This window comes from Sminthopsis crassicaudata, chromosome 5 (genome assembly GCF_048593235.1).
Source record: "Sminthopsis crassicaudata isolate SCR6 chromosome 5, ASM4859323v1, whole genome shotgun sequence".
Lineage (NCBI taxonomy): Eukaryota > Metazoa > Chordata > Mammalia > Dasyuromorphia > Dasyuridae > Sminthopsis > Sminthopsis crassicaudata.
In genome coordinates this window covers 297,999,775-298,027,748 of record NC_133621.1, presented here as the reverse complement: position 1 = coordinate 298,027,748, position 27,974 = coordinate 297,999,775, and the positions used below count along the sequence as shown (strand labels likewise).

At 41.5% G+C, this 27,974-nt stretch overlaps 1 protein-coding gene across 2 annotated transcripts; it reads right to left on the bottom strand.

Moving 5' to 3' along the window:
- Nucleotides 1-47: 47 nt before the first annotated feature.
- On the bottom strand, nt 48-26,471 carry CSF2RB (colony stimulating factor 2 receptor subunit beta). Of its 2 annotated transcripts, none has more exons than XM_074271586.1 (14): nt 26,363-26,471; nt 20,099-20,356; nt 18,704-18,827; nt 16,953-17,146; nt 14,685-14,845; nt 14,439-14,592; nt 11,902-12,037; nt 10,436-10,590; nt 8,342-8,481; nt 7,548-7,722; nt 6,626-6,716; nt 5,776-5,833; nt 4,778-4,878; nt 48-2,521 (listed from the first exon to the last, which is right to left on the bottom strand). In XM_074271586.1, exons 2-14 carry the CDS (start codon nt 20,172-20,174, stop codon nt 1,447-1,449), a joined length of 2,640 nt encoding a protein of 879 aa, XP_074127687.1. In that variant the 5' UTR covers nt 20,175-20,356; nt 26,363-26,471; the 3' UTR covers nt 48-1,446. The 2 variants fall into 2 exon arrangements, with proteins under 2 accessions (XP_074127687.1, XP_074127688.1); XM_074271587.1 differs by having other exon boundaries at nt 16,953-17,143.
- Between the last annotated feature and the right edge of the window lie 1,503 nt (nt 26,472-27,974).

Sequence of the window (27,974 nt, the reverse complement as noted above, 5' to 3'; positions counted from 1 at the left end):
AAAAATCAGACCAAAAGGGAAAAAAACATGAGAAAGACAGCAAGCAATCTGATAGAGATTAAATATGTTTAATCCCTTTAAACAGATTTCCATATTTGTCATATTGTGCAAGAAAAATCAGATCAAAAGGGAAGCCAGTGTGTTCTTGAGTGATGAGACAAGTAGAGCACTTAGGGAGGGAAGCTATACTTGTGATCTATCTATTCTAAACTAATGATTTATCTCTGGGACCCTGGACTTCCCCCAAAAGCTCATTACCAAGGGACACTAGTCAGGATAATTGTAACCCAATGTTTCTCTCCACCCCCCCTCCTTCCAATCTGGTCTCTAGGGAACCATCAGATACTTGGGGAATTTCACAAAATGTTAGAATTGAAAGGGACCCTTAGAGGTCACGTAGTTTCACCCACTAATTTTACAAGTTTCATGACCTGTTTTTTACATCAAAGTTATTTCCTAATGCTCCTCCTCCCCTGCCATAGAACACATCCTTGTAACAACAAAACAAAAAAACAAAAAGAAAGAAAAAGAATGATTGAAGCTGATCAATTCAATCATATAACTAACAGCTGATAAACAGACAAATTCATAGACAGATGACTAAGATAAATACACAGTGAGAGAGACAGAGGAGGAGATAGAGAAATATATAAATAGAAAAGTAGAGAGAAAGAGAGAGAGTTAGAGAGATGAAGTAGGTAGAGAAATAGTGAGATAGAGGTAAAGATATGTAGGGATAGAGGGGGGAGAGGAGGGATCAAGATAGAGAAAGAGACAGAGACATAGACAAAGACAGAGACAGAAAAAGACACACAGAGACAGAGACAGAGACAGAAACAGACAGACAAAGAGATAGACAGACGGAGAGAATTGCACATTTAGAACTGGAAAGGAACTTAGAAGTCATTGCAATGTAGCACCTTCATTCATAAATGAAGAAACTGAAGTTCAAATTAATGGACTTGTCCAAAGTCGTACAAGTAATAAGTGGCGGAGTCAGGATCTGATCTTCTGACTTCGTATACACTGCTATTTCTTCTTCTTTTTGAAAAGAACATCTCTTTTCCTATTTCAGCAAGAAACCCGACTCTCAGAATTGAATCCACAGTTTTATTAGTGAGTGGGAAGGTCCTCTGATGGTCATGTATCAGAGCAGAAAAATGGAGACTTGGACAATTCTTCTTCCAGAAAATCTATTCTTCATTTCTAAGCCCACTTCATATTCTGGGAAGCATATTTTATGGCTTGACCTCTGAGATCAATAAGAAACTGAGGCACAGAGAGGGAAATAGCCTGACTGAGGCCACAAACTCCAACGCAGGTCTTGCCTCTTACCCTTAAAGGGCTTCCACTCTTCTGGACATAAAAAAGCTTAGAGAGGTAGGGAGACAGCAGGAAGGTACCTGCCCTCCAGACACTGGCAGCCCCCACTATGAGGGTGTTTTATTAGCACACTTGCCCTGACCTATTGCCATCCCATGTTGGCAGAACAAGGTAATCCTGATGCTTCATGGCCTTGAAGAACTGGATGGCTGGCATGGGGGGCAATGGCTGACCTGGGGGTTCCTTGCCCTTAACATCTTGGGGCTTGACCATTTTCTCAGGGGAATTACCCGGAGACCCTGACTGGCCCTGGGAAGGGAAAAAGCAGTAGTCTCCTATCTGCTGCAGGACAATGGGTCCATCAGGATGGAACACTGTTATGGTGTCTTCTTGCTGGACATCTGTGAGATTTGGGGCTGAGGGCCCAACTGGAGAGGGGCTGGGATTTTCTGGAGGAGCCTCAGCACTGATCATGTTTGCAGGGGCTTCAACATAACCCTCCAACGCCAACCTTTCTGGACTGGGAACTGGAAGAGACCCAAGATCAAGACTAGACTCAGGGGCTGAGCAAGGTAAAGGAGGTGTGGAAGGAGATGGGAGACTTTCAGCCTTCTCAGAGCCAAGCACCAGGTCCTCAGGGGCAATGTAGCCTGAGCCCCCTGCCAATTTCATGGGGGCTTTGGAGCTGGCAGCTAGTTGATTAAGATTGTTCTCTTGCCTCAGTTTTCCAGATGGGTGAGCATTTTGCTCCCTGGGTGGGCAGGTCTCAGCTTCTCTATTTGAAGGAAGACCAGACAAAGTTTCCTTTTCCTTTGTATTGCTGCCTGGTTTGGCTGATTTGGCCACAAGAACGAGGCCACCCTTCCCACTCTGCGGCAGGCAGAAATACTCCAGAGACCCACAGGGCTGCTTCTTGCTCCCATCAGCCTGGCAGGGTCCCATCTGGCCAGAGACATTAGGCAGGGAGTGGCTCTGGGGCAGACGGAGGTAGGGGCCATTGAAATCGAAGCCAGATGCCAGGTCTTTTGTCGGGGTGCTGGGCTGGGGCACTTTACAGGAGCTGGACAGGTTCAGGTTCTCATCAGGCAGTATGCCAAGTGCTTCATGGGGCTCGGAGTCAGAATATAGAGAACATGCATCCTGGGGGGCCACAGTAGTCAGGTGGCTCACTAAGCTCCCGTTCTCTTCAGAATCCATCCTGAGGGAAAAACACAGAGGTGAGATCCCAGCATATCCGCAATTGGATCTGAGGGTAAGTAGCGGCTACATTTCTCTGAGACCTTTAAGGTTTACAAAGTTCTGCTTCTGAAACAACCCTTAATCTGTGAAATGAGATCATTCTGCCCATTTCACAAATGAGGAAAAAGTCCCAGAGGTGATGTCTGGAGGGGTGATTTCTGAAAGGCTCAAGTCCACATTCACACACTATCTGGCCTGGGCCTCAGGGTCCTATCCTGTAAAATGGGTCAATAGCACTGTGCTATCTCATTTGATTCTCAGAACAACCCTAGTGCTATTATTATCCCATTGTACAGTGGAGGAAACCGAAACAGGCAGAGGCTAAATGATTTCCCTGTGGTCACAAAGCTAGTAAGTGTCAGAGTCTAGATATGAACCCAGGACTTCTGAGTCCTAGTTCTCTAACCACTATACCATCCAGCTGCCTTTTGAGTCTTCATTTTTCCAGGTGAACAAATGAAACTCAGGCTGTGCAGCTGGGTCTCTGACTCAGGCCCAGTGAGCCCCTCCTGACTTCCTCTACTGCATTCCTCCTGGTACCCTGGTGAGAGGAGCCGGGAGCCAGGTACAGAGGCAGACAAACTGTTTATTGTGGGCCAGCAGCAGTGAGTGGGGGGCACTGGAGGAAGGGGGGTCATCTGTGGGGCTCTCTGGCTCTGTGACTTGGGAATCCGAAAGAGCCGGTTTCTGTTCTCAGCTCTGCAGCTGCTTTTACCATCAATTTCTGGGCTGTGTGGCTCGCCAGTCCCTCCTCCAAACAACTGCTAAAGCAGCAGCTGGAGGATCTCCATGTCTGACCTCGTTCCTTCCTACACAAAAGGTCCCACGGCTCCCTAGATGCCACATTCCTCAGAAAGCCATTGAAGGCTCTCCCCAATCCCCTTCCAACTGACCTTCAAGGCCTTATTTCACTTTATTCCCCTGGGAGCACTCTATGACTATTAGTCAGATTTCACATCCTTTCCCTAACCTCTTGCTTAAGTGTATTTGCACAGGCTATGCTCATGGCTATAGTGGGTACCTGCACATTCTACAGATGAAGAAACTGAGGTCTATAGAGTTCAGGTGACTTCCCTAGAGCTACAAGGGATCCCAGAAATCATTTAGTTCAATCCCCGCAATCTACTAAGGAGGGGAGAGAATCTCAGAGGGGAGACCTGCAGGTCCTTGACTCCAAAGCCAGCACCCCCTTCCACTCTGTCCCACTCTGTGTCCCCTTTGCATTTCATAAATGTTTATTAGAATGAATTAAGTCATCAGGAAAGCAAGGGGACTCATCCTTTAGCACAGAGAGCTCTAGTCCTATCTTCTACATGGCCCATTAGTGAGTCCTTCACTGCGATCTATTACTAGGTAAAGATCTCATCCCTTTGATTTGGGGCCCTTCAGTCAGCCATGAGTCAAGCCCTGAGATCTAGATGCTGGGCAAGCCACGATGGGCAAGCCTCTTTACATCCGGAGGCTTCAGCTTCCCTATCTGCAGAGCGGGAGAACTGAACGTCAAGAAGACCTCTCCAACTCTGACTTGTATAACTCAAAACCTTCCTGGCTCCTTAAGTCTTCAAAAACAAAAGTCAAATGGTCCCCTCACACTGCACCACCCTCCCTACCACAATGTATGAGCGGATTTAGGGAAAATCAAGTAACAAGGTCAGAGGTGTTCCAGAGGACAGATGAGTCCCCATCAGTGTGTCCGCTTTATCCTTGCTCTCTGGACCAACCACATTTCTCCCTTGTCTCTTTTGAAGAACTGGGACCAAACTAGTCACTGTACAGGTATAAGAACTAAATTGCTCTTAAAGAGCATTAAATCTAATTCTTTCATATCTCATAGAAATAAATAGGCCTAGAGAAGTAAGTTGCTCAAGGCCATGCAGGCAATAGGTAGCAGTGATTCCAGTCCTCTGACTCTCAATCCAGAGTCTTTTCATCATTTTGTAGCTCCCCTTAGGACTGCATTTTACAACAGGCAATGATTGTACCATTTGAGCTTGTTGTCTACTAAGAACCCCCAGGGTCATGTTCTACCATTCTTATTCTCTTTATTTTTTGCATGGGCTATAATTGCATCCTTCCCCATCCTCCCTTCACCGTGGTCCTAACCTCTCCTGCATATATCCCCCATGATCCTGACTCTCAATGCTCCCTGGAGAATGAATATCACCTCTCCATCCCTCTTTATTCCCTAAAAGTTACTCAAGTGAAACAAACTCACCAATCCACCCTGAAGACAGAACATTTTCTCTCCTTCTCCCAGGGACTCTCTTGGCTAAAAGTAAAGAGGTTACCTGGAATCCTAATCTTCTGGTTCTTTTTCTGTGGAAGAAAAGAAAACATTCTTAAATCCTCCCAGGGCCACAGCTCCTTCATCTCTGAGCAATAAAATATAAGAGAATATTGCAATTTGGAAGCAAGAGTTCCAGTAAGATCATGTGTTTCACTCATAAGTCATAGAACAAGAATTCAAACTCCAGGTCCAGAGGCCTAGAACTAGAACTACAGGGAGCCCAGAAGCCTTCTGGCCCAACCTATTCATGATACATATAATACCTTTCATATGATGCTGTTTTATTCACATTAATTTAATTATCTATATTCAAATTTTAATTCCTCATTAGGCTGCTCACTAGGAGTTGATTTCATATTAATCTATCTCTCCTTTATGGTGTAGAACAATGCAGAGAGTAAAAGTACTTCATTATAAGAACATTTTAAGGTTTATAGAAGGAAAAAGAATTAAAAAAAAAAAAAGATTTATGGAAGAGTATCTAGGTGGTTAGAGTCTGGAATCAGGAAGACTCATCTTCCTGATTTCAAATCCTATCTCAGATACTTATTAGCTGTGTGACCCTGGGCAAATTTGCCTCTATTTCCTCATTTGTAAAATAAGCTGGAGAAGGAAATGACAAACTACTTTAGGATCTTTGCCAAGAAAACCACAAATGGAGTAACAAATTCAGAAATGACTGAACAGCAATAACAAGGTTCACAAAGCACTTTCCGTCCATATATCATAAGAAACTTCCTTGTGCGGAAGCTCTTTTATTATCTCCATTTTACAGATGAGTAAACTGAGACTCAGATTATACAGGGCACACAACAGGTATTAAATGTCTGGGGGGGGGCGCAGAGTTGAAGCCAGACTTTTCTGATCAAAGATCAGGCTTCTTTCAACTCCACGGAGAATAGTGGTTCCCAGAGCAGTCCTCTTACCTGGAACAGGTTGCTCTTACTTGGGTTGGGAATCCTGTTTTCCCAATCTGTCTTCAATCTGTAAAGAAACAGCACACGGTTGAAGGTTAGCTGTCTCCTTATCTGGCTTGGATGCTCCCAGGGGCTGGAAAAGGGAAGCACCTGCCTCTTCAGACCCAACTCCCTCTCCACTAGGAGGTACAGTTAGAGCGCAATGCTGAATTCCCCAAGTCAGGGCCCAGCCCCCCTGAACTGGATAATTTCTATTCCCTGAAAAAGGGCGAACAGCTCCCCAACTGCCCAAGGCAATGGTGGTGGAAGGCATGAAGCATATTCTGTTTGAGTTATTTGGGGTCATAACAATTCATGGCATAAAATCTCAGAGCTTCTAAGGGCCTTGACAAAGTAGAACCTGAGAACACAGGTGAATGTCAGAGCAGGGAGGGTCTTTGGAACATAGAAGAACATTGAATATCAGAGGCAGAGGAAAACTTAGAGAATGGATTGTCCAAGCTGGGTGGGGGGACAGCTTAGAACCTTAAATGTCTAAGTTGAGAGAGACCTTAGAATGCAGAACAGTGACTGTCAGAAGTAGAGGAAACTTTAGAAAATGGATTGTGGGGCAGCTAGATGGCACTGTGGATAGAATGCCAGCTCTGAAGTCAGGACAAATCACTTAATCCCAATTGCCTCAGCAAAAAAAAAAAAAAAGGATTGTGAAATCTGGGTGGGGGAACCTTAAAACCCTGGCCATCTGAGTTAAGAGGGACTGTAGAACACAGAACAGTGAATGGCAGATCTGTAACTGTTCCACAGGGGTTGGGGAATGGTGGACCCCATCCCACCCCCACTGCTGAGAAAACCACCTTACCTGATCCCAAAGGTATAACAGAACCAGAACCCCAGCAGTATCACCAGTGTAATGATGATCAACATCAGCCCCGGGATCCATGCAGGAAAGACTTCAGGAATTATGGGAAAGAAGGCCAAGAAAAAAGGTCAGTTCCAGGCAGGGTGGGTCAGTTCAACAAATATTCATGGAGGGGCTATATTGAGATCCCAGAACCAAGGAAGGTCAATGACCTGTCAAACTATTGACGCTAATCCCTTTATTTTAATGATGGAGAAACTGAGGTCTCAAGAACGGGATCCATACCTCAGAGTGACCCAACTCATAGGTCAATATGCATTTATTTAATGTTTATTATGTCCCAAGCAAAGAAAGATATAAGAAGATTCCTGCTCTTAGAAAGCTCCCATTCTAATGGGAAGTAGCAGAACTAGGAACTTTAATCTAGGCATATTGACCCCATTGTCCAGGGTCTTTAATTCAGCAAGTTTTGGGTTTTTTTTTCCTTAGGGGGAGGGAGGTTGTCTTAAAAAGCTTATTTTTAAAATGGAACAAAAAATGGAAGAAGAGATGACAGTTGACTATAGTACTTGCCAGGTGGGATTCTGGGCAATCCCTTCTGAACCTGTTTCTTCACCTGTGGAATGATGAGACTAGTCCCTGCAGTTCAGTGGGGAGGGCTCTCTATATAGAACATGGGTTGTTCTCAGAATGTAAAGGGCATGGATTATTATGAGTCCATATCCCCAAGGAATCAGAAGTTGGGGGACAGTTGTGGGTGTCTGTCTTCCTTATAGGGGAGTAGATGAAGTCAGGTTGTCTCCCCATTAAGTCTTCAGGACTCTTAATGGGGATGAGGTCTCCTTAAGCCTCAGCTAACCAGGTTTTTCTGACCCCAGTGAGTATAGAGTCCAAACACAGCCCCAGTCTCTAGCCCATATACCTCTTCCTGTCTTCCAGGAACATTCCTCACTCCACTCACTCCATGTCCCGCTGTAGGATGATGATTCAGGCTCGACCCTTGTTCTCACCCTGGCAAAATATTGTGTGTCTGGCTTCAGAGAAGTCTCAGAGATGCTCATTTCCGAGATAATTTTCAAGGTTTCATTATGGGCTTCCTAAAAAGCAAGGGAGAGGGAGATGAAGGGCTGATGAACAACAGAGCTAGGGAGGATGTTAGAACACGGGACACCAGATACAGGGTAATGGGATTTCTAATCAGCCAGAACCTAAGATGATAACCTAAGAAAGACCATAAAGGCATCCAATCCCATCTCCTTTATTTTTTACTGATATGAAAACTGAGGACCAGAGAAAGGGAATAAGGACTCAGGGTCAGAGTTAGTGAGCAGCAGAGGCCAGATTAAAATTCAGCTCTTCTGCCTCCAAAGTCTGTGTTTTTCCTCCCTCTTTGCTTTCTTCCCAGCTCTCATTTCATTCACACACACACGCCTCTTCCCCCAGCATAGGAAGAAAACTAGCCAAGGAATTTCCCTGAGTCCCAGTCTGGCCTTGAACAGACCCTGGGCAAGTAACTTGATCCTGTTTGCCTCAATTTCCTTATCTGTCAAATGAACAGAAGAAAGGAATGGCCACCCATTCTGGTATTCTAGCCAAGAAAATTCCAAATGGGGTCACAAAGAGTCAGACGTGACTGCAATGGTTAAACACACACACACATCTAGCCCCATTTCTCCCATTCTGAAGGTCCCATCCCTCACAATGAGAGCCACTTACCTCCCAAGTCTGCATTGATGTCCTGTACTGAACTTGATAGCCGTATACTATGTTATGATATGGGGCTATGGGTGTTTTCCATTGGAGCCAGTGATCGTTTTCAGTTTTCTTGACCGTAATAACTGGTTTTGGTGGCTGGACTGGGATGTAAGGAAACAACCAGACTGTGGTGGGTGAATTCCCAGGGGATCCCTAAAAGCTCTGTAAATCACCCCCAACTGGCTACTCACTCAAGACTTCGGTCAATGAAAAAGCTAAGAACTTTGGGGCTGTTTTTCCATTCTAAATGTGAGTAAAGTGAGACTCACAGAGTTTGAAGTTGTTACCATTTCTACCAAGTCTAAGGCAAGAGTATAACCCAAGGATGAGGGAATAGTATCTCCCTACCACGAAGGAGCATTATTGCTGATGACCGTAATACTGGTAAATTTTCCCTCTCCTACTGAGAGGGAAAACAGGGACTTTAGCATTTGATCCATCCTCTTCTTATTTAAAGTCAGAAGGACTCCAGACCACAGAGAAATCAGCCCTTGAAATGTTAAAATAGCCAGAAACATTCATAGATCTCAGGAGGTTAGGAGAACGTGAGAGCTAGAATGGATTTGTCAAGTCCTCTAGTCTAGTGAAATAAACCCTTCACTACAAAAAATGAGGTTGAAATGGGTCAAATGATTTACCCACATTACAAAGCTCATTCTTTGTCCTTTTTTCTCCAAGAGAAGGGAGGTTCTTACATGCCTTGACATATAAGCAATTTGTATTTAAGTGAGAGAGAGCTGAGCAGAGTTCACGCTCTCATCAGAATCGTCTGGATCCAATGACCAGATAGAGATCAGAATAACTGGAGATAGCCCTGGGAATCTTGGACTTTTTAAGCCAGAGTCTTTCTCCAATCTGTTTAATTAAGGTAATACCCATTCAGTGAATAAAGCAAGGCAAAAAATGAGGCAAAGAATGGCCTGTTACCTCGTCAAAAAAAAAAAAAAAATCAGTCTAGGAAGGGGAACACTTTGGCAATTTCTGACCAAAGCAGGAAACAATTGCTATTTACATTCACTCTGACAACAAAGCTCTAACTATGACCAAGTGAGACTTGGGCTGGGACCTGTAGTTGGTCAATCAATAAAAGCCATAAAGCATGGTCCTTAAAAAAGCTATCTAGTCCATAAACCCCAAGATATCAGTGATTAAAATTTACATTCTTTAGGGGCAGCTAGGTGGCACAGTGGATAGAGCACCAGCCTTGAATTCAGAAGGACTCGAGTTCAAATCTGGTCTCAGACACTTAACACTTCCTAGCTGTGTGACCCTGGGCAAGTCACTTAACCCCAGCCTCAGGGGGGGAAAAAATTTACATTCTTTGGGATAGAGCCCCTACACATTAAAACATAATAATTAGCAGAGCAAAAAGTTTAAGCCAGCTTCTTCATTTATACCATGCTATTTCCATGCCTTGAGGCTGAATGTAGGAGCTAAGGCTGAATGGGAAAGCAGGCTTGGATGATGGAAGCTAGGACCAGAAGGCTACATCCCATTTTCTAGGTAGAAGGTACAACCATCAGACCTTGGATCCTCCTCTGTACCAGGTCCCTTCCTCCCTCCTCTCCACTCATCTCTCACGCCTCCTCCAGGAATACCACCCACAGCCCACTATAGTCCCTTTCTGATGGTGTCATGATCTGAGTCTGCAGTAGACTTGGACAGGAAATACGGGTTGAGACCCTACCCCAGATATCACTAGGTATGTGATCCTGGGCAACTCACTTCCCTCGGTTTGTCTAGTTTTCCTTTTCTGTAAAATGAGAATAATAATAATAATAATAATAATACATAATCCCCAGGATTATTGTGAGTGAAGATCCAATGCTATGGGAATGTCTTTTGTTTATTATTATTTTTTTTATTTTGCCTGAGATAATTAAATCATGTGTAGTTTGATTTTCTTTCACCAAAGTAAGGCTGAGAGGTCCTGAAGTGCAGACCATAGGCCTCCTATGTCCTACAGGGGGTTGACACTTGGTAGGGGGAGTGTTTAATACCCGTTTTGTAACTTAACTGTGAGGGGATCAATCCCTGAAACTCTGAGCTACTCACTGTGCCTGTGACTCGGTAGACGTTTCTCTGCCTTGCTTTGCACAGTGACTGTGTATTGGCTTTGGTCGATGGGTTCCTGGACTTCAATTTGGCATCTGTACCGTATATAGGGGCTGCCCAGTATCCTCTCTTTGTACACAGGGATGCATTCCTTCCTGTGGGGAACGTGTATTCAACATTTCCACATTAGTCATGTTGTGAAAGAACCAGAACAAAAGGGGAAAACTATGAGAAAGAAAAAACAAAAGATATTGAAAATAGCATGCTTCAATCTGCATTCAAGACTCTATAGTTCTTTCTCTGGATCTAGATGGTGTTATGCCTCAATTTCCCTGAATTATTCTGCCTCAGTTTCCATGAATTGTCTTGCCTCAGTTTCCCTGAATTGTTCTGCCTCAGTTTTCCTGGTGGTCCCCCCTTCCTGGCCATTAGGACTGAGATAATTAGGGCTGGGAATCCTGACCATTTGATTCCAAAGAGTCATAAACATGGTTTATCTCAAGATACGTGGCCATATCGCCTATCTCAGACTTAATGGCTTTTAGCTTTGCAGCTTATCAGAATTTATGATCATTCAGTACCCCCAGCCTGTCAAAACCAAATTTATGGTCCATTCCTGGAAGTCCCTGCTTAACAGAGCTCTAATCGCTCCCTGCCTTTGTTTCCCTGGTCGCTGGAGCCCTATAAGAATCTCTGGAATCCCTTGCTCCCCACTGGATACTTTGAGACAAGAGTCCAATCCAGCCGATTGGGATCAACATGGATCTTGTTTTGCCCCCAGCCAAGCTCTCCATTAATAAAATATTAAAAACTCTCTAATCTCTATCTTGCCTCAGTTTCTCTGGCATTACAATGGTATCATTCCATGACAAGTCTATTGGAATTGTCTTGGATCAATCAGGGTATTGCTGGGAAGAGCAAAGTCCATCATAGTTGATCTTCACACAATGTTGCTATTAATGTGTACAATGTTCTCTTGGTTCTTCTCACTTCATTTAGCATCAGTTCATGTAAGTCTTTCCAGGCTTTTCTGAAATCATTCTGCTATTCATTTCTTATAGCATAAATTATTCCATTATATTCATATACTAATGTAAGATCTTTTTTTTTTTTTTTTTGAGGCTGGGGTTAAGTGACTTGCCCAGGGTCACACAGCTAGGAAGTGTTAAGTGTCTGAGACCAGATTTGAACTCGGGTCCTCCTGAATTCAGGGCTGGTGCTCTATCCACTGGGCCACCTAGCTGCCCCTATTATTATATTCATATACTACAACTTGTTTAGCCATTCTCCAATTGATGGTTATCCCCGCAATTGCCAAAAGGAGCTGCTATGAATATGTCTGTACATGTGAGAACAATATTTTTAATGTTTTTAAAAAGATTGTTTGTATGACTTTAAGCCTGCTGTGTCATCAAAACAAGGGAGAATCAGAAATAATTGTAGCAAGCATAGAAAGGGTCACTCACGCTTCATGTGAACCAGCCTTGTAGAGGAGCCCAAAGGTGACAGAGCTGGTAATCTCGGCTCTCACTTCCCAGGTGCACTCGAGCTGTTTGTGGCCATCAAAGAAGCACTGAAGATTCTTGGGTTGGGCTGCATTCCCTGGGAAGATAGCTCATTAAACTTCTGGAAGTGAAACAGATCCTTTCCCATTTCTTGGACCCATTTCTTAACACAGGGAATGGTTTTCAGCTCGTGGCCTGAGTCCTCCTGAAGACACTAGGAACTCATCCACATTCCTATCATCACTTTGGAGGCTGGATAATTAGGTCTAAAAAAATTTGATGTAAAGAGTTCAAATCTGACCTCAGACACTTAACACTTCCTAGCTGTGTGACCCTGGGCAAGTCACTTAACCCCAATTGCCTCAGGGGAAAAAAAAGAGAGAGACAGACATAATCAAAAGTAATCTGGTCCTTCTGCTAAGACATCATGGGGTCAGTCTCTGCCTGTTTGCTAAACTGTTGTCTATGTCTGGAAAAAGTCAATCTTCCTGGGCTTCAGTTTACTATTTTATGAAATGAAAGGGTCACCCCTACATAGTTCTCAGGGGCATGGTGAGGAATGAATCAAAGAATACATTTAAAGGATCTTGGAAGAAAGAGAAAGTCCTATCTCGTTGCAAGGAATTAGTACTTGTTCTGTGGTCTGGTTAGAGACAAATATATTATGATATTTAGAATAATAGAATATCAAAATAGCTTGCAGTCTCCGAACCCCAAATGTTAGTTAGCCTTAGAACCCAGAATTGGTTCTAATTCTAAGGGAAGCTCAGAACTTGGAGGAGCCTTAGAACAAAGGAAGGTTAGAGATGGAAAGGGCCTCAGAACATAGAATGTCAGATTTTGGAAGTCCTTTAGAATAGGGGATGTCAGGTCTGGGAGGGGTCTTAGAACAAGGGATGTTAATTCTGGGAAGGATCTGAGATAACCATCAGTTATAACCTCTCCGAGGTTTGACAAATTGATAGACTGAGGTCCAGAGACTCTCATGGAATGACTGTAATTCTATTGATCTTAGGGGTTGCCTTCCTCTAATTCTCCATTTTCCCCACCCTTGCATCTACTTCCCACCCCAATCAGAATCAATCACACATTTATTTAGCGATCACTTTCTAACTTTTGCTTTCCCACCATTAAGTAGCTCACAATAGCATCATTCCTTCCCCAGGCTATGTTAATCATGAGAAAGCTCTTCCTTGCACTGATCTGAAATCTTACCTACAATTCCCACCCATAAGGCCAAACTCTTCCTCCTGGAGCCACTAAGAATAATCCTAAGCCTTAGGGAAACAGGCCAGTTCTCACAGCCAGTGGTCTCCAACATGACCATTTCATAAGAAGGATATAGAGAGTGTTTCAGAAATGGGATACATTGGGGGACCTTTGAGGTCTTCTCCTACCCTGAGATCCTGTGATAACTCAGAGCCCTCCACAACTCATCTCTTTTCTTGGCTAAGCACTATGAAGTCTCAAATATTCTTCCTATGGAATCCATCTTAGATAGAGTTCCATCTTGGTAGGGCTGAGGTTCCAGAGGAGATAGAGCTTTTTCATGATCGCATATATTTAACCTATATTAGGTTACTTGCTATGTTAGGGGAGTAGGGAGTGAGGAAATAAGGGACCAAAAATTTGGAGCACAAGGTTTTGCAAGAGTGAATGTTGCAAATTATCTTTGCATGTATTTTGAAAAATAAAAACCTATTGCTATTTTTAAAAAAAAGAACTTCCTCATAACACAATAAGATATTAGTGTCCCATTGGACAATAGTCCCATTGGGTGGTATCCCATTGGGTGGTATGGATGCTCATCCCTTTTTCTCTCCTTATATGTTTCTCAGCTCAAGCTGCCCCATGATCAGGCAAGAAAAACACTTAGATGAGCAGGGATGTATCAACTATACCCTCCATCAAGAGGTAGGATCTCGATACCTTATCATCAACCCTGCCATCACATCTGCAGGTACTCTGGGATCTCCCACTATCCTTCTGGACACCGTCTGTTCTACTGGTAGACCTGAGCACCCCTGGAGTGCTCTCAGTAGTCTATCCTGCTCCCTTTCAGAATGTGAGCTTCTTGAGAGAGGGACTATCTTAGTTTTCCATCTATGTCACCCAGAGGACTTTGAACATAGTAAGCATTCAATATATTTTTTTCATTCATTCATTCCCTATTTTCAGGTCAGTAGGGTTAGAGAAGAGGTCCATAAGATTAGAGGCTATAAGAGACCTTAAGAAGGTTATCTAATCCATCATCTCTTATCAATGGATCAATAACGGAGGCCCAGGAAGGGTAAGTGACTCGTCCCACACCACACAGCTGATAAGTACCAGTGCCAGGACTGAGCTCAAGTTCTGTGGGTTCTAGCATTCTTAGCACTAGGCTGTTTCTCAAAAGTCAGCCCTGGGAAATGGGCTTGGGAAGAATGTAAAGAGTCCCTTCCCCCCCTTCCCATGATCCCCCCTTCTAACGTGGGATAGATCTGCATCCCCAGAGTTACCTTCCTGTGAGTTCCAGGAAAACTCATGACTCCATGAGCTAGAGTATCCTCTAGATAATATAGCCTGTACACGGGCCACATAGGGGTTGTCAGGAATGAGGCGGTCATATTCCAGGAGAACATGGGACGTGGAGGAGTCCATCGTAGAAGCCTCCTGTTGGTGGATTGAAAAGAGATGTTGGATCAATGTTGCTGCAGTCATAGAGGCAGGAGGGAAGGCAGAGCTTAGGGAATACCTTTCCATACCTCCCAGGATTCCCATTGCCTCTTGTAAGCCACCTTGAACTTCAGGCCCCCCAGGAATTCCTGGAGACTCCGGTTCCAGCTTTGGGGCATCTCCCACGAAAGCAAGAAGGCTTTGGTTCCATTTTCCATAATCTTGAGATTCTTGGGGGCGGGTGGTACAACTGGAAGTGGGAAGTAGAGAAAGGGGTTATTTCCACGACTTGGTTCAAAGACACAAAATAACTGAAACCTTTCTTTTTGTGAACAAAGAACTGGAAACAATATAGAGGATGCTCATTGACTGGGGAATGGTTACACAAGTTACAATGCATAAACACAAGATGCTGTTACTATGCTGAAAAAAAAAAAGAGTATGTCACAAACTGAGAAGTGTTAGAAACTCTTAGAAACAGGAACTTACAGGGCAAAATAAACAGAACCAGAAAAATTATATGTGCAAAATGATGGTAACAAAACAAATGGAAGAAGGAACATTAAGAAAACAAATGAATAGATTAACTTATTACTTGCTCTCTTGGGGAGAAGGGAGAGGAAGAAAAATTTAGAACACCCAATTTTACAAAGGTGAATTTTGAAAACTATCTTTGCATGTATTTAGAAAAATAAAATGCTATTAAAACAAATGAATAAATATGAAATTAAAAGTTCTGTGAGCAATAGCCACATTTAACCTTAGAGACAAGATTTTTTAAAATGTACTTCCCCCTCTTTGCAGATGGGGAGGACCATGGGTGTGAAATGTGGCATATGCTGTCAGATTCAGTTGATCTGGTGGTGAGTTTTCTTTTTCTTCTTATTTTAAAAATTCCTTATAATAGGAAATGGTTTCTTGGGGAGATAGGAGAAGAAGGATATCTTTAAAAATGAAAATGAGATAAAAATAAAAACTATTAAAAGTTTTTAAAAGAACTGGAGGGTATGAAGAGATGCTAAGTTCTTCTTTTTAAGTTTTTAATGTAGACCTAGTGTGAAAAATCCAGTTTGAGGAGCTAGAGGCTCCCATCAATCAAATGAAAGTCGCTAAAAGATGGGGTGGGGGTGCTCTCAATCAATGAAAAGACATAATTTCAATTAAATAATCATCTCTTAGCTGCACTCATGGATACAACCAGGAAGACCTATACCTATAGCAGGTAGTGACCATGTGACCTTGGATAATTGATTTTTTTTTTTTTTTCCTGAGGCTGGGGTTAAGTGACTTGCCCAGGGTCACACAGCTAGGAAGTGTTAAGTGTCTGAGACCAGATTTGAACTCAGGTCCTGGATTCAGGGCTGGTGCTCTATCCACTGCGCCACCTAGCTGCTCCCAGATAATTAATTATTTAACATCTTGGTGTTCTAGGCAATTCTCTCAGAAGAGAAGTTGATTATTCATCCGCATTGCTAAGAGAGTTTCCTCACCTGGGAACTCCCTTCATTGATGAAATCAGTTGTTGTTCAGTTGTACCTGACTAATTTGTGACCTCATTTGGTGTTTTCTTGGCAAAGACGGTGGAGCAGTTGGCCATTTCCTTCTGTAGCTCATTTTATAAGTGAGGAAACTGAGACAAACAGAAGTCACACAGACCAGATTTGAACTTCCTGACTCTAAGATCAGCATTCTAGCCACTGTGCCGTGTAGCTGCCCAGTGAAATCAGAGATCCAAACAAATAATAACAAGTTTTTACATGGCACTTGAGAGTTTGCAAAGGACTTTACATAACTTATTCCATTGGCTCCAAAATCAGTGCCCTTTCCATTATACTATGGGACTTGTAAACCTCATAACAAGCCTTATAATAACTCCATTTTATACATGAGCCAAGTGAGGTTTAAGAGGTGAAATGATCTCCCATGGTAGTCCAGCTAGCCAATGTCAGAGGTAGGATTAGAACTCAGCTCTTTCTGGCCCCTTCTATCCACTCGTAGGATACTGTAAGCTATGAACCTTAAAAATTAAATGAGCCCCATTTCTCCTCACACTCCTTGCTACACCAAATTCTCTTACTCTTTTGTGTCCAATCTCAAGCCCCAGAGGATGACAGGAAGGTCAGTGACCTTGGAATCAAGAGACTTGACTAAAAGTCCCTTTTCAGTCGCTCATTAGCTGTGTGGCCCTAGGTTCCCTTGACCCTCATTTTCCAAGTGTCCCAGCTTGAAAGGGAGATAGCTTTTCCTTACCCCATCCCAACCTTCCCCCATTGCCTTCTCAGCTTCCCCAATCGGTCCAGGAGAATTAGGCCGGAGCACATTCCTTCTTTCCCTCCCTCCCTCTTGGTCCCACTCACCATTCCGGATCAGGCTGAGGTTGAGCTGGACCTGCAGTGGGGGATCTGTTTTGAAGCTAAAGATGTCTCTCTGACTTGTGACAAAAATGTCCTGGAGAATGAGGCACGACCTGGGCACGCAGGATTGGAACTGACAGGTGGGCAAGGTTGTGTTCTCCTCCGGCGCACAGGAGACTGGATTGGATGGATCGCTACTGATCAAAAGAGGACATGAATAACCTATGGGATTCTTGTCAATATCTGATGACTTCTGAAGCAGTTTTCAAGATAGAGAAGCTGAGGCTGTGGCCAGGACTCTGTCTTTTGCCTTTGTTTTTTATCACCAGAACTTAGTACAGTACCTGCTACATACTAACAAATAAATAAATAAATAAGTAAATATATATATTTACTAACTGACTTTGAGAAATTGGAAGGGATATTTAGAACCAAGTTCAAGGCTCACTCAGCCCTAGATCTTGTCTCCAACTGGGGTGGAAAGGTCTGATCATCTTCCCCAAATTCAGACAGACTTCAAAAGTAGAAAAATCCTTGGTTTCCCTCTGAGATATATTTAAGAATTCCCTCTTTTCTTGGAATCTGAGGTTTTGTGAAATAAGGACTGGTTTGGGACTCACACATGTCGGCTTAACGTCCCCCTTAATGCTTATTGCCTGTGTGATCTTGGATAAGTCACAATCTCTGAATCTCATTTTATTCCTATAGATGACCAGGAAGATTCATGAAAATTCTAATTTTGAATTCAATTATCCTTTTTTTTTTTTTTTTTTTTTCAAGTGGCTTATGGGGATTATAAGAATCTCTTTTATCAGTAAAAACCACCAATGGAAGGTGCTGGCTTGGCGCCCAGTCACTTTTGAAGTGCTCTGAGAAGCATGGTAGAATATTTTGCATAAACTAGTTTGGCTGCCCTAGAAGAACATGGGAAGAAGGAAAATAAATGGGAAAAGAGTAGGAGTATCTTTGTGAGTTCTTTAAAATTTCTGGAAAAGATACTACTGAGAGGTTTGCAAGGATGATGAATTGAAATTTGTGATTGTATACAGTGGATATGATTAAGGTTGGGAAAAGATGATCAAGATTAGCAAACCCTCCAGTTTCTGTTTCCTCAAAAGTAGGATCAGCAATGTTTTAAAAAAATCAAATTAAAGAAAAACATTATTAGTATTTAAAGAGAAGCCTCTTGCATCAGTTTTAGTCACGTCTGATTCTTAATAATCCTATCTGTGTTTTTCTTGGTAAAGATACTAGACTGGCTTGCCATTTTCTTCTCTGGTTTATTTTGTCAAATTTAAACACAAACCTTCTACCATCTTCCGGGGGCACAGTAGACCCAGACTCTTGGATATCTTTTTCTGTCTCTATCTCTCTGTCTCTGTCTGTCTGTCTGTCTGTCTCTCTCTACATATATATATATATATATGTGTGTGTCTTCTCTCTGTGTCTCTTTTCTTTCTGTCTCTCTCTGTCTCTGTCTCACTGTCTCTGTCTTTGTCTCTGTCTTTCTATTTCTCTCTCTGCCTATTTCTGTCTCTCTGTGTCTCTGTCTCTGTTTCTTTCTCTCTTTCTGTCTCTCACTGTCTCAGATTCTCTCGGTGTTTGTCTCTGACTCTCTCTGTCTGTGTCTCTTTCTCTGTGTCTCTGTGTCTCTCTCTCATCTGTCCTTTTCCAAACTCCATTCATCCCATACCCGAGGCTGGCCCTGGAAGAAAGTTTTCTTTCTTCTTAACCCAGAGATTTCAGATACTTACTTGAACTGTTGGCGATAAAGAGTCAGGTTGAGGTAGCGTTGAGCTTCAGCTACCTCCTCCCATTGACAGATAATCCTACTTCTAAAGTCATTATGGCAACTGAGGGTCTGAAGGGGAATGTTTTCTGAGAATCAAAAGAAAGATTTGCCATTACTTTCTCACCCACCATCCCCAGTTACAGCACAACCCCTTCCTACAACCGCCACAATCAAGGACTTCCTCCATGCTCATTAATTTTGTCCATACTCACCAGAGTACATTTCATCTTTTCCAATCGATTGAAAGCTCCTTGTGGGCAAGGATTATTTTATTGTTCCCAGTATCTAACACAGTGCCTGGCAAGTAGTGGTATTTAATAAACACTGATTGGTTAGTTACAAGAGCAATCAGTCAACAAGCATTAATTAAGCGCCTTCTAGGTGCCAAGCACTTTGCTAAGCTTTGGGTATACTTCCCCCCCAAAAAAAGATCAGTCCATTCTTCCAATGAATTCACTGTCGGAAGTCTTCCAGAATTCTCCCAAAAATGGATTTCCAGGTTGATGAGGATGCTGAGGCTACTTACTTGCCTACACTCTAGTATCTTTGACATTATAGTTTTGTCCATCTTTTTCCTGGAGCCTCAGGAAAGCATACCCCAGTGGGGAAGCCAAATGGTTATGGAACCATAAGCTCTGCCCTCCACCTTTCCGGGAAATTTCTGGGGAAGTTTCCAGGAATTATGAAATCAGACAAATATATATTCCAACCTCTTTGAGATGAAAACAATCTGGGGGGGGGGTTGAGAAGAATACTCTAGAATGTACTCAATGGTTAGACCACTTAACTCTCCATGACCAATCTGGGAACTCTGCCCATGCAGAGGGAGGGGAGAGAGAGCAACACACACACACACACACACACACACACACACACACACACACACACACATGCAGGAACTGTGCTGGGAAGAATGGAACATAAAGTAGAAGAGAAAGAGGGGAAAGATTGGCCAAAAGGTGAAAGGGAAACAAGGAATGTCAGAAGTGGGAGGATCTTTAAACAATAGAATGTCAGAGACAGAAGGAGCTTTTATGACAATCCAATTTGCTCATTTCCAATTGGGAAAACTGAGCCCTAGAGAGGTGATTCATGTAATCAGTAGATGAAGAAACACTTATTTGGCACCTCCTGTATGTCATGTCCTGTGTTAGGTGCTTGGAGCAAAGACAAACATAAACCAGTTCTTGCCTTCAAGGAATCTATACGCAACAAAGCCCTAGCTCTAAAGAAAACCCCTGACTCCCAATCCTATGAGCATGTGAAGGTGAGGAAGAGTGGGAAGAAAGATGCCAGGGACTGGAATAGAATTAGTTAGAGGAAGTGAGAGGAAGGGAAAGATGGAAAAGTCCCTGACCTTTGATGTCATTCTCTGTGGAAGCCAAGGATTTAGTCAGAAGGAATATGAAGAAGCTCCTCCAGGTTCCCTCCATCTTCAGGGCCCAGCTGGGCCAAGATGACCTCAGGAGGACAATCCCCTTCCTGGAGCTCAGCTGGAGGCCTGGGTTACCTCCTTGCTCTCAGCTTGTCCTCTTCTCTCACAGGGCTCTCGGGATGGGTTTTATTTCCTTGGCATTCTGGTTCACTTCCCCAGGGCAGAAGCCAGCTTCTGGGTCTGCAAAGTCAGAATAGGAAGAAATTAGTTGTAAGTGAGCCCTCACCTTGGGTCTAATCTGCCTTGTAGCTGCAGACACTGAAGGGAAAGAAGAATAAACAATTAATAAAGAAAGAAAAGAAAAAAAAAACATTTTCTTTCCCTTTTCTTTCCCCAAAGAAGAAAAAGGAGAAAGAAAGTAAAAAGAGAAAGAAAGAGAAAGAAAAGAGAGTGAAAAGAAAGAGGGAGGAGAAATAGAGGGAGGAGAAAGAAGAGAAGGAGAAGAGAGAAAAAGAGCGAAAAGAGTGAAGGAGGGAGAAAGAGAGGAGAAAAAGAAAAAAGAAAGAAGAAGGAGGAGGAGGAGGAGAATGAAAAGAAAGAGGGAGGGAGAGAGGGGAAGGGAGAAGAGAAGGGAGGAGGAGGAGAAAGGAAGAAGAGGAGGAGATCTATTTTCCTAAGATAAGAAATGATAGCAATTGAACTGTTGAGGGGGAGGGGGTACGACTTCAGCGGTCATCTAATCTAATGACTACCCAGGGCATGGAGACTCTTTACAACATGGCTGTCCTTCATTCTCGAAGAGGACCCAGATTATATCACTATGATAGAACTAAGTACAGTGTGAGAGACTGTGGCTTATTGGACCAGTCTGAAGCTTGGACTTCACTGCCACAAGTCAGGCACAAATAGTCCCTATGAATCTTTGGGATGGATGCTCTAACTTTGCCCATCTTGCATTTCTTCTGAGCTACTTCAATTCTGCTTCTCCAATGAGGGCACACCATGCTGGACGGTCTTGTGCCATTGTCTCCCTCGTCATGCAACCAATTCTAAAGTTCTTAAGAGAGTGCCTTTGTATTACTTTACAACAAACGGTTAAACAGCCACCAATGAAGACTTCTAAGGACAGGAAATTCAAACAAAATTGTTTTCCACTTACAGACTTCCTCTTATTTTTAGGAATTTCTCAAACTGAGCTAAAAAATCTGTTTCCCTGAGGGTTTCAGAAAGATGGGCTGAGTGAGAAGCTGTTCAGATGTCCAGATCCTCCTTCTCATCTGACAGCAGTGAGAAATAGTCAAAATAAATTAAATAAATGATCACAATCAAATGAAGGGAATGCAAAGCTATTTCACAAAGAGTTTGACACATAACAAAATAAAACCTGCATGTGGACTGAGGAAATGAGTAAACGAGGAAAAACTTAATACAATGAAGAAATCACATGCTGTATGGGTCCATTCTGGAGCTAGCTCAGTTTCCTTTCTATTCTGTCTGGTCCAATTTCTGTCTTGAGATAAAATTTATTCAATTATGGGAATTGTGAGAAAACTTTTTTTTCTGCATTGTTTCAACCGAATCTTGTGTAAGTAGGAAGCTGGTCCACCTTTCCCTGCTGCTTAGAGACCTTTAATTAAGGACATAAATTTTGCTGACCAGAAATCTAGTCAGATCCACAAATTAAAGCAAGGAGATTCCCCACAAGTATACATCTGGAGCAACCTATTTGTCTTATCTGATCCCACACTAGTCAGCATTTCTGTGTTCCTTTGATTGAATACAGACAGTTGGAGGGGGTAAAACATCTCTTTTTCTGAATTCAGGATATTGTACCTGCTAGCTCTCCCCCTTCCAACTTGGGAAGTTCTACTCTTTCCTCCAATTAGAAATCAGATTACCTAACACTGTATCCTGGTTGTTTTCTTTTAATTATTTGGTCTCATTTGATTGTTCTTAAAACATAAAATGTATCTCATTCTGTATTGAGGGTCTTTGGACTGATTGGGGTGTCCACTGACTTATTATCCCTGTTTCACTCATAGAGCTTGGATTGTTTGCTCCAGTTTAGAGATTTAGAGAATTTAGGTCATTGTTAGGGAAAGTAGGAAGTCTAGACACTATCAGTAAAGCTAGCTGTGAGTCAATTCAACCATTCTAGAAGCAATTTGAAATTATATGAGAAAAGTTACTAAATCCTTCCAATACACTGCCCAGTGATGCTACTAGTGAATTGCTTGACTCAAGTGCTTGACCACACAAAAGTTCCCATTGGGACAACAGTAGTCATAATGTTGACATTGGGAAGAGGGACCCCAAAAGTCATGAGGTATCTCCAAAGAATATGAAGTCTTGAACCCATCTCCTAATCAAGGGGCAAAATTTATTGAAAGTAATATGACGCCATTATTAAGCAGATTGAAAGTAAAGAAATAGAACCAAGAAGAGACATTTTATCCAGCTTCTACATATAGATATGCTAATTCTATGGTTCAAGGGCTAGGGAGTAATCTTCAGATGAATTAAGGGTGGTCTCCAAAATTCGATGATCACTGACCAGATCATCAGTCGGCAATGAACTGAGAAGTAGTCTACTCAAAATCAGCCAGACTGGGCATAGGAGTTTCCAGAGGCAGATTCCAAAACCAAAAGTTTTAGGGTTTCATATTCTATCAACATTATTTGTGATATCAAAAATCTTGATACAAAACATGCGTACAATGGTTGGGAAATGGCAGAACAAAAGAAAGATCTATAAATATAATGGGATATTTCCGGACTGTGAGAAATGAAAAATATGAAACATTCATGGAAACCTGAAAGTTTCATATGACTTAACACAGAAAAGAAGGCAGGGCCAGAAGAACATGCAAAATGACCAGAATAAGTCAGGAAAAAGGCAGCAATCATTGATTAGCTCTTATAGGCACTGTGCTAAATCCTGGGGATACAAAGAAAGGCAAAAACCAAAAACAGAATAAAAGCACAATCTCTCCCCTCAAAGAGTCTAATTGGGAGGCAATAGGAAAGCAACTAAGTAGAAATTGAATATAGAATGAAATGAAGTTAAATCCAAAGGAGAAGCATTAGGATTGAAGTGCTCCTTTCCCCTTCCTCCTCCAAAAAATTTAGGAAATTGGATTATAGCTGAAACTTGGAGGAATCCAGTAGGTAGATATTGAGGAAAAAGAGTTCCAGACTTGAAGAACAACCAGTGGAAATGCCTAAAGTTCAGTATTTATAACAACATAAATCTGGAACATTTTTAAATTGACATAACAAAAATCTGGTCCTAGAAAAGAGCTAATTTAGCATTATACTATCTATGTTAAAGGACTTATTATTATTATTATTATTATTATTATTATTATTATTATCAATGGTTGATAAATGACCTGTTTTTCTGGGAATGTACTTTGCAAGAGGTTGTTGGGAAATATTTGATGTGATAGAACCAAAGGCATTACTATGACGTAGTGTGGTTCAGTGGAAAGAGTTCTGGGGTGGAATAAAATCCCGCATCTGCTATGCTATTCCTATCGCTTTGTATTATTTCATGAAGTTGGCTTAGCTTTTTTGGGCTTCATTTTTCCTCATCTGTAAATTAAAGGGGTTGGACTAGTTGGCTCTGAAGTCCCTTTTACCTTTAAATATTAATCATGGAACACTTCTAAGCCTTGCAAAGCATTTTACAAAAAAATCATCTCATTTTATCCTGACAATATCCCTGGAAGATAAATGCAGTTATTTCCATTTTACAGAAGAAGAAACTGAGGCAGGCAAAGGTGAAATCACTTGCCCAGGATTACCCAACTAGTAAGGCTGGATTTGAATTTAGGTCTCCCTGACCCTAGATACTATGTTGCTCTGATACTAATACCTTCATTTTCCTCGGTTGTAAAATTACAAGGGAACTAGTTAGCTTAAGAAGACCCTTCTATGATCTTCTAAGAACAATGACCAACATAGTAAGTAATAATACTGATAATAAATTGGTTTCCTTATCTATTGGTATACTCGTTCAGTCCTCTGGAGTTAAACAAAACAAGATTAAATCTTCTTCCAAGGGACCTGTATGTGCCAAAATGTTTGTGGCAGCCCTTTTCATAGTGGCTAGAAACTGGAAAATGAATGTATGTCCATCAATTGGAGAATGGCTGGGTAAATTATGGTATATGAATGTTGTGGAATATTATTGCTCTGTAAGAAATGACCAACAGGATGAATACAGAGAGGCTTGGAGAGACTTACATCAACTGATGCTGAGTGAAACGAGCAGAACCAGGAGATCATTATACACTTCAACAATGATACTGTATGAGGATGTATTCTGATGGAAGTGGATATCTTCAACATAGAGAAGAGCTAATCCAATTCCAATTGATCAATGATGGACAGAATCAGCTACACCCAGAGAAGGAACACTGGGAAATGAGTGTAAATTGTTTGCATTTTTTGTTTTTCTCCCCAGGTTACTTTTACCTTCTGAATCCAATTCTTCCTTTGCAACAACAACAACAACAACAACAACAACAACAAAATTCAGTTCTGCACATATATATTGCACCTAGGATATACTATAAGATATTTAATATGTATGGCAATGCCTGCCATCTAGGGGAGGGGGTAGAGGGAAGGAGGGGAAAAATTCAGAACAGAAGAGAGTACAAGGGAAAATGTTGTAAAAAATTACCTATGCATATGTACTGTCAAAATGTTATAATTATAAAATTAATAAAAAAATTTTTAAAAAAAGAAATGAAATAGATAGATGGCCTTTCTATTTTGAAATGGCTGGAAAAGTGATAATGAGATGAACCAATTTCTTTACTAAAATCATCTGGGGCAGAAACCTTAAATTATGAGAGATAGACCCTAAGTCTGGTTTGAAGGTGACTTTGCTATCAAAAAAGGAAAAGGAATAGAACTCTGTACATAGTGCCTAATGCTGAAAACATTCTGATAAAATTATATTGACATTTATTGTACTATTCATTTGATCAATAAAAATATGAATATTTTCTATTTTCACTGAAAATATTCATATTATATGTCAAAAAAACTTAAAAAAAATCTTCTTCCACACAACAATCTTGCCCACATTTAAAAGATACCTATTAAGTTCCCTCCTATCCCCAAATCTTTTCTTCTCTTGGCTAAGCAACTCCCAGAGGAGAACATATTTTGGAGCTCTACTTGACTAGGAGCCATGGCAAGTCTCCCAAAGTGGAGGCAGGAGAAAGGACTGTTCTTATAGGGATTTGTGGGTAAGAGGACTCCATCTACACTTACATATGGAAAACCACACAAAGAAAAACACTGGAAAGCCATAAAAACTTTCTGAGCCTCAGTTTATCCTTTGAAAGATCAGGGGACTAGACAAGTTAACCTCTCCACTCTCTTCTAGGTCGAGATTTTTGATCTAGTAATCATTTTATATTTCATACAAAATACAACTTTAAATGTTTCTGCTCCTCCTCTTCTTGTTTTCCCTCCTACAAGATTTTTGAGCCCATGTGATCTCTGGGACTTGAGCAGGAGAGTTCTCTTAATTCCACGTTTTTTGCCTAGACATCTCTCTCTACCTGACCTTTGCCAAAATTCAGTATAACACAACACAACACAACAGGATGAGTATTGATTAAGTATGTACTATATACAAAGACCTGTGTTTGTGGCTGAGAAAGAACACAGTCTTTAAATTAAACCTGGCAAACAAACACACACACACACACACACACACACACACACACACACACACTGGGAGATGACTTAATTCATTTCCCATATTTTACAGGTAAGGAAACTGAGGCACAGAAATGGATTGTTATAATTCAACCAAGATCACACTTTAAGTTAATGGCAGAACAAAAATGACAGCCCAGGTTTCCAGACTCCTAATTCACTGTTCTTTCCATTATATCCTACATCCCATCCCAACCCCAATGTTACTCTTTATGGACAAAGATTTTTGAGATTTCTGAATCCCAAGCTAAGCCCAAATGATTAGGTTTTCAGAAAGGTCTAGAGGGAGAGCAGTGTCCCCTGGCATTTAAAAATAGGACACTTCTTTCAGTATTTCTCCTGGTCTGCCATGTCCCAGACCTCTCTAAGTCAGAAAAAACAGAAAATGCCCATCCTGATTTCCCCTCAACTTTCCTTTCTCACTCTCCCCTCAGGTATCCTCTCCTACTTCTACCTTTCTCCAGCTCAAGCTGAAAAAGTAAAGAAAAACCCAACAGGTTCTACCTGTTTTGGAGCGGGGAAGCCGGCCATCTGACAAAGTTAGGACTGCTTGCCGTAGAACTTCCTTGTTCTCTGCTATTTAATCTCCTGACTTGGGGTGGTTTGGAAACTGATAGGCAGGAGGGGAAGGGAGGAAGTCATAATTTTGCAGAAGCTTTGTTTCTGAATAACTTTTTTTTTTTTTTTTTGGTAATCAACAGTTATTCAAATAAGGAAAAAACAAAAGATTGTTTTTTTTTTTTTTTTTTTTTTTTTTTCCGGTTTGGTTTGGTTGTTGTTTGTTTTATCTTTTATCTTTCCTTTTCTGGAAGTGAAGAATAAAGTTGGCTTTTTCAGAATAACTAATATCTATCAACAGAGGCTCTCTGACTCTCTGGTACCTGTTTGGAGGAACACTAGGGCCAAGGGAAATGTTGGAATCCTGGTACTAATATCTACTAGTTGTATGACCTTGAGAAAGTCATGTAATTTTTCTAAAAATCATTTTCTACTTCTGCTGAAAAGGAATAAACATTATTTACTCTAACTTTATCTAAGGTTGTTTTAAGAAGAAAAAGCAGAGGGGCAGCTAGGTGGTACAGTGGATAGAGCACCAGCCCTGAAGTCAGGAGGACCTGAGTTCAAATCTACTCTCAGACACTTAACACTTTCTAGCTGTGTGACTCTGGGCAAGTCACTTAACCCCAATTGCCTCAGCAAAAAAAAAAAAAATGTGTTTGACTTGTAAAAATCAAGCCCTCTGTAACTTGGAAGTGGAGGGGACAATCAGATATGGAAGTTATAATTAATTATTATTAATTATTATTATATTATTATAACTTATATTCTTAAAGAGCTGCCAATTTGTCCAGGGTTACTTAGCAGGGTATGAGTTCTTCCTGAACTCAAAGTGAACTCCTTCCACTATACTCTAGTTGCTTCTTGCTCTAAAAATGAAACCAGTTATTTATTTTTAATTTGTTGTTTATTTATTTTTAAAACTCATTTGTTTATTTTATTATGTATTATGAAATGTTACTTTAAAAAAACACTAAAGAAAATAACTGCCAACGCATTCCTCCGTAATCCTGTCAGAGACAGATGATCTGGTTGGGAAACATGGCAGCATCTTCCATATTCTAAAGATGGAGTTATTGGAAAGGAGAGTTGAATTCAAAATTTGGGTTGAGCCCTGACGGAGACAAAGAACAGCAAAATTGTCTTCACTCTCATTGCCCAGTCCATGGCTTCATCCATGTATCTTCCAAGAACATTATTTGGAGTCCCATGTCGACTCAAAACCAATATTGTTTCTTCATCTGAGCAACTACAGTCTACCCCTTTAATAATTTTTTTCTGGAGTTTCATCATAAATCAAAGTCAAACTGTTGGAAGAGTCAATTCCTCCATTTTTGAGATTCAGGACAACACATGTATATTTCTAATACTGTAGTATCCTGACATACTAGCCTAAATCGTGGATTGAGAATTTTTCATAATATGTTAAGTATAGACTTGTGGTGGCTTCCAATGAGTTTACACTCTTAAGATCACAAGGGTTTGAGATTTCTTTAAGACTTTCTAGTCTCAGGGCAGCTAGATGGTGCAGTGGAGAACCAGTCCTGGAAGTCAGGAT